A 17,642-nucleotide genomic window follows, 5' to 3' on the forward strand; every position below is an offset into this window, starting at 1 on the left:
CTTAGCATTTCTAGCCTAAACAGAAATTTTAAAAGTACTGTATTTCACAAACCAAACTCTAGCTCAGAAACTGTGAGTTGATGTTGACTATTAAAAAGTTACTAGGTGTCAAGAAGGAGTGGCTGTTTTGTAGCTACAGGCAAAGATTGTCAGGAGACACCAGTGTACACCATGCACCTTTAAGGGAAAGTTACATAACTCCATTATGTAGGAGTGACTTAAAATTTTAGGATATCTGAGTAATTTCTTATTTCAGTGGCTACAAATGATCAGTACTTATGAAACCAAGTTTAATTGGCTATTTACAATTATATACTCACCAACAATGACACACAGACACACAGAATCACTAGGTTGGGAGAGACCTTCAAGGTCATTAAGTCCAACCCACGCCCTAACACCTCAACTAAACCATGGCACTGAGTGCCACATCCAGTCTTTTTTTAAACACATCCAGTGATGGTGACTCCACCACCTCGTCGGCCAGACCATTCCAGTACTTTTCACTCTTTCCTTAAAAACCTTTTTTCTAATATCCAACCCTTATTTCCCTTGGCACAGCTTAAGACTCTGTCCTCTTGTTCTGTCAGTTGCTGCCTGGAGCAAGAGACTGACCCCTACTTGACTACAGCCACCCTTCAGGGAGTTGTACAGGTCACTTCTGAGTCTCCTTTTCTCCAGGCTAAACAACCCCAGCTCCCTCAGCTGCTCCTCACAGGGTTGGTGTTCCCAGCCCCTCACCAGCCTCGTTGCCTCCTCTGGACTCACTGAAGTGTCTCGATGTCCTTCCCAAACTGAGGGCCCAGAACTGGACACAGAACTCAGGTGTGGCCTCACCAGGGCCCAGTACAGGGGGAGAATGATCTCCCTGCTCTCGCTGGCCACACTACTCTGATACAGGCCAGGATGCTGTTGGCCTTCTTGGCCACCAGAGCACACTGGTGGTTCATGTTCAGCTAGCTGTCAATCAGTTCCCCCAGACATTTCATTTTTAAACACAGGATTCTATACCAGATCTCACGACAGTAAATGAGACAGTAATGGCCACTTATATTACAGTTGACTCTTCCAGGCTTTTTATTCTTCAGCAGTCTTAAAGAGAATGTATATTTAGGCTGTCTGATGATCTGATGATCAGAATTTGAAGGTCTCTAAATTCAATTATTCTTATAGGAGATCCATTGTTTTAGTAAAATAAAAAAATAAAAGTCCTACATCCTATCTCAATTTCACTGCCAGTGCTGGACTATGAAAACCTATTTATTATATTTTGCTCTCAATTTGCTGTTACTCCTTAGTAGAAGAATGGTGAGGAATTATGTAAATGGAATTTCTTAATCTATGATGCTGTTCACTGAATAGTCTTATAATTTAAGGCTCATGTTTATGTACCATATTGACAGGTATTAGATAATGTAACAATAAAGTCTTTGGGAAGAATCATGTGGTTTTTACTTGACACAAGCTCTTGACGAAAGAGATCCAGTTGGTGCAGTAGCAGCTTTCAGGGCTCTGCATGCCCCCATGGGGCTTCATGGTCCAGATCAGCCTCACCTGGTGCGTGCAGGTCATTAGCTAGGCCATGCTTTGAAGCCTTCTGAACACTACGAATTGTAAAAGAATATGTGGCTGCAATTAGTATATTATAATTGGAAGACAGGAATGGCAAATAAAGTAGGCATTACAATTTATTCAGACGTACTACAGTGTATATCCTCTGAAAATATATGACTATGCCTAGTATAGAGTACACTCAAGAAAAAAATATTATAATAACACATGTGAATTCAATGCAATATGATAAAGAATTTAGTATAAAGGTTATTTAGATATAATAAAATTTATATCATACAGTAAATGCTGGAGTCACTTTAATCTTGTACTTTTGTGAAGTTAATTCAGCCTGGATTAGTTACCGAGATGGTGTACTGTGCAGCTTATTAGTTACAATGAGAACATTGAGACTTCAGGAATAAGCAGACTTGATAAGTACAGTATTACTCAATTCTCTAGCAGTCAGGTTTAACAGTGAAACTACAGTTTGGTCTTTCAGCCTTTACTAGAGAAAATCTGAGCAGAGGAAAAAAGACACAGGTACACAGAGACACACAAAACCAGTCCAGGGATATCTGATCAGAAGTAACTGTCTAAGATTTGGCCACAGTGGATCCTTAGCCTTGCTGGAAATACCTGCCTGAAATACATTCTTTAACTTGAGAAAGAATCAGGTCCATAGGGGCAGGATGAAGACAAGCTGTCATATTATCTACTGCCCACAGACCTGAGTTAATTACTCTTAGAACAGACTCACAAGAAGAGACATGGCTATCCAGCAACCCAATTGTTGAAGTAGGGTCCTATGTCCAGGTAGGTAATCTAATGCAACAGGAAGAAAATGATAATTTGAGTATCGCATATGTAAGAAATAAAAGTCCCAAACCAATTGTGATAAATATAGAATTGTTTCTAGATTTTGTTTCTTTCAGGTCTTGTGATGTTATTTATTTATTTCTTGTGAAAGAACTAACAACAAAAGACCTGTGCACTCATTCTCAAAATTAAGTTATCCACTGAAATCTGATTTTTTAAAGAGTGATCATCAGCAAAGCTACATCAGCAGAAAAAAACTAATTGGAAAAATTTGCTCTGTGCTTGATTTTGTTTCAAAATAGTTCCTATTCCTGGTTACATTCACAGTTAACTATATTCTCTAAGTATTTGAAAAGTCCTTTTAAAAAAGAGCTTTTTCATCCATATTAAATAATAGCCTTGGATAGTAGGAAGAACAAAATATCCAATTTAGAAAAATAGGGACCAAATAATACATTTAAATTAAATTACCTTTTAGCAGATATTCATGTTCTTTTCAGGATACCTTAGAAGTGTTGCATAGCTGATAGCAAAGGAAGTGGACATTGTTCTGCCAGGAAAAGAGATTAGGGTGTATGGTGCAGATCCAATAAGTTCTGCCTATATACTCTGCATGTAATGCAAAGTTCAGTATGTGACAATGAATGCATTTTGGTGTGTTTACTGATCTGTTCATTTTTCAAAATATGTGTAATGGTTATTCTTCCCATCTCTGGTATTCTAAGGCCCAAGTTAAAAAGCAATAATAGTATAAGAAAAATTAAGGAAGTGCTACAGATGCACTGTGCCATAGAATTTATATCATATATTGATGTAAATGCTTCATTTAGCATTCTATTACAGTTACCACTGCTGGTCACTGACATAATCCCTTTGAAATATGTGATTATGATGGTTAAACATGGTTAAAAGAGGTATCTCTCTCTGAGTGCAGTCATAGCACTTGATTAAGCAATCTTAACTACAAATCAAGTGTTTAAGAGCCTCACACTAGGAAAAGCAAAACTTCAGAGCTGAGGAGGAAGTCTGAGCTACCTACAAAATATAGTGAGAATGAAGGAGAAGATAAAAATATCAATACATATTCTCAAATCTATATACTGTATTATCCTATTTACAGGAAAGAATCTTGGAAATCCCTCTTGAACTGTAAAATGCGTAAGTAATAACCTAATTATAATCTTTAGGAAAAACTAATTCTTGAAAGAAAAACGCCTTTTTTTATGTGATCAGCAAGAGTATTTTGTAGTTATCAAACACAGAAAAATGATAGACTTTTATATCCAATATTGAAATAACACTTGTTTAATGGCAGTCTTAATTAAATTTTAGAAAGGGAAGGTTGTAGAAACATGACATGAAATTACTGTTTTCACTTGACAGAAGTGAAGAGACAGAAAACTAAGGAAACTTTGTGAAATGGGATGTAGAGTAAAACTTTAAAGACTTGACACCACTCAGCTTCTAACTTAACCTAGTAACTTTACAAGAAATTATTCATGGACAGATGGGGTATCTTCACTTTGAGTTTTCTATTGAAGTGTTATTTGTATATACAGTAAGCTTCCAGTTTAACACCTTTGATTGCTGGGAAGTGAGTCAGCTATCATGGGTTGCTTTCTTGGGTTGCGCAGAAAGCAGTGACAAAAAGAGAAAACAGAAGAGAGAGAACAGGTTGTCCAGAGAAGTTATTCCAAAGAATACTATCCCTGGAGGTGTTCAAGGCCAATTTGGATTGAGCTCTGAGCAACCTGTGTAGTGAAAGGTATTCCTGCCCATGGCAAGGGCTTGGAACTAGATGATCTTTGAAGTTCCTTACAATTAAGGCCATTCTACAATTCAATGATTCTATGATAATGTGTTTCATCAGACATAAATAGTGTGAAATTGTATTTAACTACGAACAATTTCAATTGTGATTGTACTACGGAATTCTTTTCCTCTAGAAATAGTTCTGTGATGTCTTTTATATTTCTTTACTTTCCATAACTAATTTGCTTAAGCAACAAGTAAAATGAAAGAGAGAAGTGCATGAAATAGTGACCTTTAAATCTAATAGCATCGTTAAAAGTGTCAAATGTGGTTTCTGTTGAGTTTGAATAAGCCAATGCTGAGATAAAATCTTAATGATGTGTGATTCATTACAATTCAATGAACTGTGCAAAAGATAAATATGGGGAAAAAATCAGCACTTTGATGTGCAGAAAATTTCCTTAGAGGGATTTATTTTCAAATAAGTTAAAGAATGCTCCATTAAACTTCTCAAAGAAGACAGAAAGCTATGCCAAGGTAACCAAATCCTCTAAGTGAGAGCAATAGAAAATAAATAAAAAAACTCTGAACACACCACATGCTTTGAAGATACATTTGTATTGAAAAACAACTTGGAAACCTTAAAATATAAATGAGAGACAGAAGTGGTAGAATAAGATCCCATTTGGAACACAAGTACTCTTATAGAAAGTATTAAAGACACTAGATTTAGATTTTCTAGTGACAGATTTCTTGGAGAAACTTTAGTCAGCAACTAGAAACCTTTCATTTACAGCAGGAGCTTAACTCCCTTACATTGCTAGAATAAATTATCTGCTTTCATTTCTAGGCTTGTGAATTCAATAAAGCAATACTGCAGAAACAATTCTCAGCTTGTCTGTAGGGCTGTATCCAGAGGTTTGGTGCAGGCCTAGGGCAGGACTTGGAGTGGGCTATTCCAGGAAAGTGTCTGCTCAGTATTGCGTGCTTTGGCACACAAACAAACAAAAGACAGCAGATAGAGCCTTCTTAACTTCCTGGAACCTCATGTTGTCCCAGGGAATGTATTTTGAATTGCTATCTTTGCAGACTTGTGTTGAAAGTGAAATCAGGTTCAATGTTCCTAATTCACCTATCACTACTATATGAGAGGTGCTAATTAGAACAAATTTTACTGTTGGTTTACAAGTAGTTTCATGATAATTAGGAGCTCAAATTAATCTAATAACTTCTTGAGAGAATTTTGCATGTGCAGTTGAGTGCTATATACAATATATAAGCCAAAAAATTAATTCAGACTTAAATGTCACTAGAATTGGTAAAGGAAAAAGGAAAACGTCAATACACTGTAAAAGTAACTAAAAAAAGTACTCTGTGGGATACATTTGTTTCAAAAGTCATATACCAATATCAAAATAGCTAAAGGGACTACTTCATGAGTCTGTCAGTAGTTTTAACAAAACATAGACTGCATTAAGGTAAAAACTTATAGCCATTAAAAGAAGATGGTGAAACTGAGTATCATTGTGTTATCATATCTGTATAAAATTACATTACTAGCTTATAAAATGATAGTCCAAGAATCCATCATATGGTACAGGGAACTATATACAAAGCTTCCTGGAAATCAAACTGGCTATTAATTAAATTAAAATATGGGGTATGGGTCAAACTGGCTTACAGGTCTGAGTAAAAATGGAGGCTGGTATCCAATATGACATTCAAAAGCAACTGACTTATAATACATTGAGTAAGTGGCTGAGAGGAATCCCAAAGACACATATACAGTTCCTAGAAAATGCAAAAACTTATTTTTACTTTTAATTTAACTCTAATGCTTATTCTTATCTACCGTCCTATAATTTTTCTGAAGCTTTGTATCATTTTGTCTTACCCTGAGTGAAACATGTTCGCTCACGATAGAACTCTGCTTATGAAAATTGTAATGCATTATTTCATTTCCATGGTTAGTTTTCCTGATACTTTTTTTAATAATAATAATATCAATATTATACTATAACAGTAATAGTGAGGCTCTATGAATTTTATTACCTCTGCTTTGAAGAGGAGCAAATGAGACTGAACCAATTGCAGAAGACCAAGTTCAGAACTTAGACCTTGCTTGGACTGATCAATAAGACTATTCAATAAGAATATGTGGATTATTTGTTTTTTTCCCAGAAGGAAGTGAAATAATCTTATTAAAAGTCACAAATCAACTCAGATCTCCTGTGCATTTTTAGGTTGCTGACAAGCTTAATGTAAATATCAGAGCTACTTGTAAGCCATCCATAAAGGAAGGAGTAGCAGTTGTTTCCCCTATTTTGTCTTATCAATCAGTTGTTTGTGCAGCTGGATTTGGAGTTCTTAAATAGAATAAATATGCAGCAAGTAGAACTGATTTATGATTTTGAAAATATACACATCTAAAAATTACAATATTTGAATTTGGACAATGACTAGCTTGAATCAATTTCAGTATAAGCTTAAAGAACAAGAAGAAATGTGACAAACATCTATTTTGACATATGACAAACCACACAGTGTGGAAATTTGGGATACATTTATATCCTAAGGATTAGTTCCTGTACAGTTTGATGATATTATTCCATCTTTACTTAAACACAGACTTACAGGGTTATTCTTAAGGACTGATGTTAAAAACAAAAAAACACATCAGGTCAATATTAATCGCTGGAAGCCAGGCTTTTAAAAGGGTTTTTAAATGATAAATATGAGCTGGAAGGTATTCTTAGCATATTTACTATGAATGATCTTCTTATATGGTTAAACATATTTTAGGATACAAAAGCCCTAATGTCTTTCAGACAATATAACAGAAGTCATGCAGCTCCTATTTATAATTAATTTCTGGACTGAAATTTTGTCTTAATCTACTAAAAAAACCTGCCTAACACTTATTCATGACAGCAACATAGAAACACAAAGGAAGAGGAAATTATCAGATAAAACAGTTTTCAGGCCTATCAGTAGATTTTTTGAAACTCAGTCTTATCAACAAGTCTTAGAATAGTACTCTGCCTTATGTCATATCTGAATTACACCAAAATTAGTAAGATGCAATTTCCTGCTAGATTTTTGTAAGACATTTTTACTGTACTGTTAGAAAGTTGTCATTCCATGCTCATCAGAGAACTAAATGCTGTAGATAGAGACTTGAGAGCTTTCTTAAAATATATTATGCTACTCGATCTCTAACAAAGAGTAAAATACCATATATCAAATTATACTGCTTTATTTCTAACAAAGAATAAAACATGATATGGGTTTGTGTCATATTGATGATATAACTTAGACACAAAACAAAAAATGTCAAGAAAAGCCCCTAAACACCTAATAGCACAACATGACTTAAAATGATCTTGTGTGTATTGCAATTTTTCTGGATCTAATGCAAACAGAAAGAAGAACAACTGGGTATGTGTTTAATGTTAATTTCTCCCATTCCTTGTCCTCTCACAAAAAAATGCACTGAAAAAAATTGTATCAGTTCTTGTGATCCAGTATTGTGGTCAAGGAAACTAAGTATAGTCTGCTGCCACTGGCCCAGTGGCATGGGCAAATCACATGGGTCCCTGGAAGAGGAAGAAAAGTGGGCTTTACAGAAGGACTTGGGAACTTTTTGACAGAGAATAGAGCTCAGGGTATTGACCAATGACCATACCCTTAAATTTGAGAAGAAAGAATTTCTAGCCCACCACAAACTAGTAATTAACTGAATTTTTGTATGGTGAGGTAAGCCTTGCAGAGGAGGTCGATCTTTTGTTGTTTGCAGGGCCTGAATCTTTCAAATAGTTTAAGTTACTGTGGTTAAAATTCCTTTTCAAAGTCAGTATTCATTGGCATTCCTACTGTTCTGAAAGCAAGCTAGGCTTAGCTGGAAATGTTAGGCAAATCTGTGATCAGATGACTCTGTGAGTCATTAGGTTACAATCCAGAAAGGCTATGACAAAAAAGGGTGTTAGTATACTTACCTGAATCACATCTGTGCACTCACTTGGTTTGGAAACATATCAGCCCCTTAGCAAATAATTGGAAAGGACAATTCCTTGTCTGAGATAGATGCTACAAAAGCATTACTGAAAAGACAAGCGAGAACACAATAAATTTCTTTAGAATGTCAAAAAAAGGCAAATGCAAAAATGTGCTTGCCTAATAAAAGCTCAGGAGGTAAAATTAACAGCATTTTTGGGGTACACAGATAATTAAGTATCTAATAATTAGAACTTGCTGTAAACCCTCTGAAACCTCCTTGGATTTAACTACGAAAGTTGAGAGTTTGCTCTTCAAGAAGCAGATGTGTATGTCCACCAATGGACTACCTTAAAGTACTTTCTGTATAATTTTGTCTAACAAAATGCTGGTTTCATCTGAGTGACAATTTTTCAAAGACATAGAGGAGTTCCAAGAACTGGGGAATTCTTGGAAATCACTGAAAGCTTAGTACCTTTGGTTGTTTGTTTTTTTTTTTAATCAGGTGATGGGCGCTGTGTCACTTCTGGCAGACTGTCCTGCCCCCTCGCAGCCGGAGCGCTTGCCCTCAGCGCGGCTCGTGTGGTGACAGAGGCGGCGCCGGGGCGCCCTTTGCTCCCCGGCCTGGCAGGAAGGGACACTCGCCGCCTGCCCAGCCCGGGCTAGGCAACACGGGACGCCTGTGAAGCGATGCGCTGGCCCACACAGCGCTCCGCAGCCGAAGCCCTGCCTGCGGGCTTCCCAGTGACTCCTTAGGAACTATGTGGCCCGGCCAGAACGCCCTGAGCCGCGGCGCGGGCGCGGAGGGCGGCGGGCGCTGCCGGCGCGCCCAGGTGCGGCCGCCTCCTGCGGCAGGGAGGGCGCTCCGCGGGCGCGGCCTGCCGGGGAGCAGCGCGGGGGTGGGGTGGGGTGTGGGGCCAGCCGGGCAGGCAGGAAGGAAGGAAGGAGGGAGAGAAAGCAAGCAAGAAAGTGAGCGAGCGAGGAGCCGCAGGGAGAACTGAAAGTTGAAGCAATCTAAAGCCCTGCGCTTCCTTCCTCTGCCTCCCTGTCCCTGTCAGCCACTTTGCCAAAGGTAAGGCGGCCTGGGCGGGCGCGGGGTGTGCGGGGTTTTGGGCAGGCTCTGGTCGCTGCCGGGGGAGATGCTGCAGCTCCCGGCCCCGCCGGCCGCGAACGCCGCGCTGCTGCTGCTGCAGCGCTGGCCCGAAAGCTGCCGAGTGCGCGGGGCCGGTCCCACAGGAGCGACACATCGCCAGGCCGGGATCGGACCACGAACAGCAGCTAGGCAGATAGAAAATAAGGCGTGCATTGCTCTCCGTTTTCTTTATAGCTTCCATAATTTCAACGATTGGTACGTAAACGTCACGCTAAAGAACAGTGCTTTGCTATTGTGTATTTATTTACTCTATGAGTTGTTTTTGTGAAATCGGACGTGAACAGACCTCATGTTAGCTGCCGTTATATACCTGGAAGTTTTATCAGAAAATTTAAGAAAGTGGAAGAAGCTGTGGTACGTCCTGGATTCTGGAGAATACGAAGTGAATGGTAAAGCACCCGAGTGCTTTGCCGAGTTGCCACAGCAACTTCCCAAAGTTCCAATTCCATTTTCAGTTTGCTTATTCATGCCGTGCAGTTTCTTACTCCAGCGACTTTGCAAGTTGTTCCACTGGAATTTCTTGCAGTATGAGGCTTGACTCCGAGGTAACGAAGGTTGCAGAACCTTTTTCTAGCAGGCAAACACACTGAAATAAATAAAAAAAATAAAATAAAAAACCCCAAACAAACAACAGAAAAAACCCCCAAGAAACAAAACACCAAGAAAACCCAAAGAAACAGTTTGACAGAAGATATAATTAAAGTAATTTTGTAATCATCCACTAGGTTGACCTGTGCTTGGTAACTTCCTTGTATTGGTAAAGGCAACAGTTCTATAGGAGTTCTTGCAATCAGTCAATCAATATATATATATATATATATGTATATATATATATATATAAGTATATATATTTACTTTTTTTTAAAAGCAGTCAGTATGCTGATTGTATAATGTAGGTTTTGGAAAAGATCTTTACAGTGTTTTGTATGTTAATCTTGTCAGTTTGGATGGAGTCAATTACAATATGAAAATGAAATTCACTAGTTGCAGGTTTCATTCTGCTCCTTGGTAAGACCTGTTTTACTGTTTTATTTTGCTGGGATTTTTTAAACATATTTATTAGGCTCTTAATCTAGTATGTGGTTTAGCAGAAGTTGGGAGCAAGCCTGAACTTGCTTGTGTTTGTTGAACTGATTGCTCACAGCATGATTATCTTGCCATGTACTTTTAAAGGTTTGACAGTTTCTTCAGGCTTGTATCTGTATTGATATTAAAAAAGGCGGAAAAAAAAGCCCACTTGAGTGTTTCTGTCTTCACCTATAATCTACTGTTCACACATTTTATTATTAAAATTTGGATTGCTTGCTTGCTTGCTTCAACAAAGATTTGTCTGTCTCCCAGACAATTCTATCTGCAAGACTTTTCTATTTGAAAAATTGTAGAATGAAAGAATTTTAAATTCAGTGGAAATAGCTTTCCAAAATGCTAGATGCAGGTGCTTACCCTCCATGTGAGGAAGGGTTCTGAGAGTTAAAATTGCCATTTTTCTTTGATGGTATTTAGCTGTCAGTTTTAGTAAAAGAAAAGAACTGTTAGGCCACTCTGAGTTTTTTTGCCACTCCGTGTCTAAGTCCCTTCCATAAAATGTGAAAAAGAATAAATTGACAATTAGTTTGTAAACAAGTGTGAGAAACATCTTCTTTGAAAGAAAGGTGGATGATCCTATAGAAGGCTTGGGGTGTGCAACACACATTGCAATTCATCCCCTGCTGAATTTTTTTCTTAGACGAAAAGCCCAGGTAGTTTTCCTTGTATTGCTTTTTTCACATAGCAATATAGGTGTTTTGTCCCTATTTTGATAAAAAAGAATGGTCAGGTGTCTTCCAAGAAGTTAGAGTTTTGGTTTTTTTTTTTTAATAACCATTATAGCATTTTCCTATTTTAGCAGCCATGTTGAGAATAGTGATTTTTGTCTTGGTTATGCTACTTAGGAGAATATAATACTACAACAAGAATCAATTTTATTTAAGAAAGTTCAAATTCCCCTGGTATTTTTTGTTTTTTTGTTTTTTGTTTTTTTTGGGGGGGATTTTTTTTGCTCTTTATTTTTAAGTGGGAAAAATCTATTTTGCCTTGCTTCTGAGAAGAGGTTTGTTTTATAGAATATATGCAACCATGTGCACTAATGTTGAACAAATGCCAAATTTGTAGTGGTAGAAATATGGATGTGAAAGAGAATGAATGTATTTGTACAAATTTGTATATGTCACTTCATTTCTAATACTGCACATTCTTCAGGGTTTATTATAACTTACTTTGCAGTCAAGGCTGAGGAGGAGAATAAATTATTTTTTAAATTGATAAAAATCATATCAAAGAGTAATGAATAAGGTGGTCCCTGTGTTCTGCATTTCTGTATACTTGAGTTCACACCTTATAAAACATTTTAAGAAGTTGCTACCTATTTATGTTCTAGCCTGCAAAACACTCACCAGTGTGTATAGATTTGTTTAGCTGTTTGTTACATTAACCTTTGTGTAAGTAGTGAAACCAAGTCAGTTGTCAGCATAAACCCTTGCTCAGACCCACAAAATATGTGATCTTAGTGGTATTTAACCAGTTGGATAGTTAGGCCAGATCTATAGCAAGTTTTCAGAAATCTTGAAGGATACACTGATAGCTTCTGCCATAGACAACTACAGAAACAGAAAGTAGCTTTGGGCTTTATCTTCCAGCACTGTTGGCATTTTGTGGGCAAATTGTCTTCGTCTCAGCAAGAAGTTCCTTCCTTCCTCTGCTACATGCTTTGTTCATAAAATACACAGCAAAACATAATCATTCTTACAGATTTGGAAGCAAAGTTTGTTCTGTGCTAGGTAACCCTTCGCATTGGTATGTGGTTTCTACAAAGATGGGTTAGAATCCAAATAGCTGATAACACATGGCTGTTTGAGTTCCTGAAGTAACAACACTGGAGGTGTTCCAGAATGAGATGTAGGCAAAGCTATGGCATGTAGAAAAAACAGGATTAAGATAGAGAAGAGGGAATGTGTGGGTATGAATACATACGTTTATATATAACTCATATGTATTTATTTATAAATACAGAGCTAAAGCTTTCCCAGGTGAATTTTTGGTTATTATGTAAGGTGGAGGGATTGATAAGATGCTACTGTCTGAAAACGAACACTAACACCTTAGGGAAAAAATAGCCAAATGCTACCATGAAACCCAGAACTGTCAAGGAAGGTGGAAATGGCTGAGATAACCAACTGCAACTTTGAAAGCCTTAGTATATGCTAACACTGTAGGGGTTTTATATACTTGAGTATGTGTATGGTTTGGCTGTTGTTTTTTGGTGTTTTTCTTGTTTGCTTATTTTTATTTCTTATTTTTTTCTTTTGTTTGTAGTCTGTTTGATTGTGTTTTCTATTTAATTACTGGGTATCTGAAAGACTTTTCTGGCCCAAACAGTACTTGTCTGATAATTTTTTCCCCAATAAGAAATTTCTGTACTAATTTTTTTTCATTCTGTGCTCAGAATCTGAGAATATATATTCAGCTTGTTAAGAGACTATACATTTACATTTTCCAGGGCTTAGAGACGGGTGGAGACCACACGATTGAATTTTATCCTTTATGACTAGAGGCTGCCATGAAAATTTTGAGGAAATGCTGAGTTTTCAAATTTTTAAAGGAATGATGAAAGTTTATATAAGCATGCAGGTTAGGCTGGGACAAAGGTAATTATCAGAGTGGATTGTTAATAAGTTTAGATCAATCAAACACTTTTTGAATTTAAATGACTTGGGAATCTTTAATTGAGGGTTAACTCTGTAATAAAGTTAATTTCTCCTGAGTGGTTGATATCTGATTGACCTATAGAGTTGTCTCTCTAAAAGGTTTTAATTGTATCCATTTGTTATTCAAGATAAGTCACAGACTTGCGGGTCTGATAAAAATATATCCAGAAAAATGAAGCTAGAGACTAGAGAGAATCCGATGATTTATTTTAAATGAAGGAACATTTATAGTAAGTATACGGTAAAATGTAAGTTTGCTCATCTCCTTTTTTTTTGTTCTTACTATGTCACATCCATGTTTACATGGTGTAAGTATGAAGAGTCTAGTTTTTTCCTTGATTTTGATTACCATTTTATGAAAGTGTGGGAGTAATGAAGATATTTACAAAATTTTGCAAGAAAAGGCATCCAGTGATTGAGATAGTTACTTCATAATTTATTTCATAATCATAAGAAAGTACAATTGCCAATAGCAGTGATAGCAGCTGTGCTTCATGCAGTACATTATTTTCAATTTAGATTTGTCTGTATGTGGCTTCGGGTAATGAGGAGGGGCATACATACATGCTTATTTATTTATTTATTACTATCTTGCTGAATAATGACTTAGATATTCAAAAGACAGAGGAATCTTACAGGAAGACGGTTCATCCTTTATTCAAGAATTGATGCAGTAAAAATGTAGGCAATGTTTTAACCTTCCTTTCTAGATCATAAGTACAGCATTTTTTGTCATGAAACATACAGAAGAATTAGGTATCAATACCTACTACCACAGAAAAATTCTGGGCATAAGATTTCTGCTCTTTCTAAATGCTACTTAAATTTGATGCTCTTCCACTAAAGCTGATTTTTCTTTTCCAGGCTGCTTAAGGCTAGTGCCTGCATGCCAGGACAGCTGCTACAGTCAGCAGGTTTCCCTGAGGCCAAATATACAGAAATAAAGAGAGAGGTGAAAAAACCTGTTGAGTGTTGGTGATCTTAAACCTTCTTTGAAGAAATACAATTTCAAACTGTTACAAACACCTTCAAAAAAGTACCATCTGGGTTTTGTAAATTATGCATTTAGATATGGCCCTGAAAGAAAGAGTAACTCAAGTGGATGAAATCTGGAGTGTAAGAGCTGTGTTGGAGAATACTAAGGAAAAACTCATGGACAGCTAGAACTTGCCTATGGCGTCATGCCTTTTTTTCTCTTTGTGTCCAAGGAAAAAGTGCTTCCTTATCAGAGTTGAGATGCTGGTGGTTACCTGTTTCCTGTGTTCCTGCAAGACACTGTTTGAAAGGCTTGATGCAAACCCTGTTATTGAAGATAGTACTTGTTCAGTTGAATTCTCAGTTGAAGAGGGCTTGAATGCTCAGTTTACATAGAATGCTTTAGGCAGTCATTTTTCCTTTGTTCCATTTCAAGTGTGTTTCTATGCTAAAAAGATTTTGAGATTGGACGACAAGGGAGTAGAAGCCCTGTTCCATAATTAGTTGGTGCTAAAGTGGAAATAGGAAAGCTTTAGGTTCCAGCTGTGGTCTTGAAGAACTCTTTTTCTCCCTGATATCTAAGTACTGCGTAATAAGAGAGTGTGTGTAGGTAAATGGTTCATCTCTTAACTGTTCATTTTAATGTTTAATTAGTAGAAGTATGTGTTTTTAGTCCATATTACTTGTGCTGAGACTTTGATTTTGTAATTTTCTTCATATAGGCTAAGATAAAAGAATGGGTTACAATTGTTGAAATTATTGTATACTAACAGAACAATTCAAGTGACAGGGAGTCTTTCACAGTTTTATTCAAGGTAATTGTGAGGTTCAGGTGAGAATTTTTTTTATGTCCTTTTTCTTTTCTGTATGTTTGCAGTCTTTCAAAAAAAATCAGTTTGAACTGAAGAAACTGGAAGAGGTGTTGTGAGGAAACGGGTGTTTTCTGCTGGCTGGTGAACACCAAATTCAAGAGCGTTTTCTTGCTAGTGAACATGTATACAACCTGACTATTTCTACATGACTGTGTGGGACAATATGAAATGAAGTCATGTCATCCACAGGCAATGGCACTGATATTGAAGAATTTTTGGTCAACATTAACCTTGCACAGTATCTTCCCAACTTTAAAAAATATGGCTATAACAGTGTGACAGATTGTGTGGGAATAAATAACAGTGTGCTTCAGCAAATGGGTGTGTTACCTACAGGTCATCGCAGAAGGATTCTTAAGCAGTTAGACAGTCTTTTGAAAATTCAAGGAAGTTACTTTTTCCGTGAAAATCTAAAATTCAAAGACTTGAAAGGTTTGGAAGAAAAGCAATATTCATCCTCAGATCAGGAGTCTCCTGTAAGCAATTCAAGTTTAGATGGGACTGACGTGATACCTGCAGCATCATCAGAACAACTTCTTAAAAAATCTTACGTTAATAAGGAAAAGTTTGAACTTGCAGAAGAAAACTCAATGGAGGCAAATGATGATAGCTTTTCCAGGTTATACCAGAATTCAGACAGCATAGTAAAAGCTGTCAGTCAAAGCAGAAATATCAAGATGAATACTCAGCCAGATGCATCACTGACAGAAACTGCTGCATACCAAGCTGATGAGCACTTGACTGGCCCTTTGGTGTTTTGTGATCCTCCTTCATTTGTTCGTTCATGCGAGACAAAATGCAAGGAAAACAAACATCAGAGGTTTGCAGATGAGGGTGATTTATCTGATAGTAGACCAGATTCTTCATTCTATAAGTTTAAAGGAGAAATGATAGACAATGACTTATATGATTCCTGTACACTAAACTGCATGAAAGTATTTCCAAGAGCAAGCCGATCTTTTATCTTAAGGCATCGACCTGTACCAGAAATTCCCGAATCAAGTAAAGTTCAATCTTCATCAAGGTAATTGCTGTTCATTACTAATGAGAAATTCCTGTCATGGTAGAACTTACAGTTTAGGGGTTCTTGATTTTTTCTTTCTTTATTTCTTTATTTTTTCTTTTTTTTTTTTTTGTGGATTTTTTTAATATGCACTGTAAAATAGACTTGATTTGATGTGAACCTTGCCAAGTTAGTTGAAGAAAGATTAAGCTTCAGTGTAACTTAAAGGCAAAAATGAGTGTAAAGAGAAATTTTAGAACACTGTGTCCTTATAACCTCCCATGCTTTCTCTGCATCTACATATTAAGAAATAAAAGAATTTTTATTGCTTTTGATATAACTCTTAAAAACAATCATATAAAGCATAAGCAAGAACTTGCTTCAAGATGGCTTTTGGGTTAATTTCTGAACTGGTAGTCATTTAATTCTTATCTTTGGAGAATGAAGGCAACCATTTATTTATATTATGTGTTGGCTTTTGCTGGTGGTCTCATAACAATAAAAACTTAACTTTTAAGGATATTTCTAGTATGGAAATATTTTTGAGATATTCCAGCAGGGGAAAACAGCAGTAGAAAAAGGAGGAAAAATAAGACAATAGATGTGAAAGGTTTTCAGAGTTTATGGAATCATTGAATTTGTTTCTAAGTATTCAAGTGATGTGACTATGTATTTTTCTTCCTTCAAAATGATTGAGTTCATAATGTGAATCCACAAATTACTGAGTGGCACTTATTTTCTTGGGAAGCATTAGTTGTAGCTTGTCTTGGAAAAATAGATAGATGTTGAGAAAAATATCTGCTGTTGGGACTTAATTCAAGACCTATCTTAATAAAAGTATAATTGTTTGAATGTTAAAAAGAATAGGCACTGAATGTGTAGTCAATCACAATACAGTATTACAGTCTGTAAGCAAAAAATGTCTCCATAAATGTTAATTTGTAATATTTTTGGATCTATTAAGTAAGTTTTAGTTTTCATGCTGGCTAAGTATCTTAAACAGAAGAAAAATTAATGCAAATGTGTATGCAAAGTTTTGTTGGTGTAGCCATATCCAAATCATTAGATTGCATTTATTTTGGTTTTTAAAAAATTTTGAACCACAAGCTGTGCCCAGAAGGGACATGTCTACGAATGTTTTGTATTTATCTTGGGTTTTTCATCTGCATATCTCAGCAGTTAGAAACATGTCGAGTTTATACATGCTCTAAATGCAGGGGTTTCCCAGCATTTATAAGTTTTTTTAGATTACCAAAAGAAGTCAAAATGAATCTTGTAATAGAATTGTTTGAACGGGTGGAGAGGCAAATATTCCTTGCAACAATTAAAGACTTTTTTGTGTGCCTCAAAAACCACTTCATTGGTGTCTTCTAAATGACAAAAAAATTGTGATCATTGAAACTTAAGTATATGTATCTTTCAGTGAGGAACAGATTTATGTTAACTTTTATAGAGTGATTATCCCTACTTCATTTAATAAGGTTGTCTCTCTCATGCTGAGACAAAATGGGATTCTTAACCTAAAAGATAATAATAACTACACACTGAAGGAGTACTCTTACTGTCTCTTTTGAGAAATGATCATCCAGTTGAGAGAATATGCTGTATTTGTAGTCTTCCCACCATCGGAGTCAATCCTCCAAATCCCAGTCTGTTAGTGATTGGTATGTGACTGGGTCACTAAGTTCATTACCCACCATTTTGATTTGTGAGCTCCAGCTTCCTTTCTTGGTCATTATACTTCAGTTATAGTAATAGGGAAATCCTGAGGGATCAGTCTG

The 17,642-nt window shown here is 36.5% G+C and overlaps 1 protein-coding gene and 1 long non-coding RNA gene across 7 annotated transcripts in view; one reads left to right on the forward strand and one right to left on the reverse strand.

Moving 5' to 3' along the window:
* Positions 1-819: 819 nt before the first annotated feature.
* Positions 820-8,920, reverse strand: LOC107203485. The gene is made up of 3 exons (XR_001521197.2): positions 8,591-8,920; positions 8,118-8,222; positions 820-1,604 (listed from the first exon to the last, which is right to left on the reverse strand). It is a non-coding gene; the product is annotated as an uncharacterized LOC107203485 (long non-coding RNA).
* A 116-nt stretch (positions 8,921-9,036) lies between these two features.
* Positions 9,037-17,642, forward strand: part of ARAP2 (ArfGAP with RhoGAP domain, ankyrin repeat and PH domain 2) — a 117,193-nt gene continuing 108,587 nt past the window's right edge. Inside the window, exons 1-2 of one of the 6 annotated variants that reach the window (XM_015625046.1) lie at positions 9,037-9,187; positions 14,864-15,882. In XM_015625046.1, the coding sequence (XP_015480532.1) occupies positions 15,035-15,882 (848 nt within the window). In that variant the 5' untranslated portion in view covers positions 9,037-9,187; positions 14,864-15,034. Of the gene's footprint in view, positions 9,188-9,229; positions 15,883-17,642 lie in introns of those variants that run through there. The other 5 variants (XM_033513535.1, XM_033513536.1, XR_004496898.1 and 2 more) reach the window with 5 other exon arrangements.

The sequence above is a fragment of the Parus major genome, chromosome 4, assembly GCF_001522545.3.
Source record: "Parus major isolate Abel chromosome 4, Parus_major1.1, whole genome shotgun sequence".
In the NCBI taxonomy this organism is placed as follows: Eukaryota; Metazoa; Chordata; class Aves; order Passeriformes; family Paridae; genus Parus; species Parus major.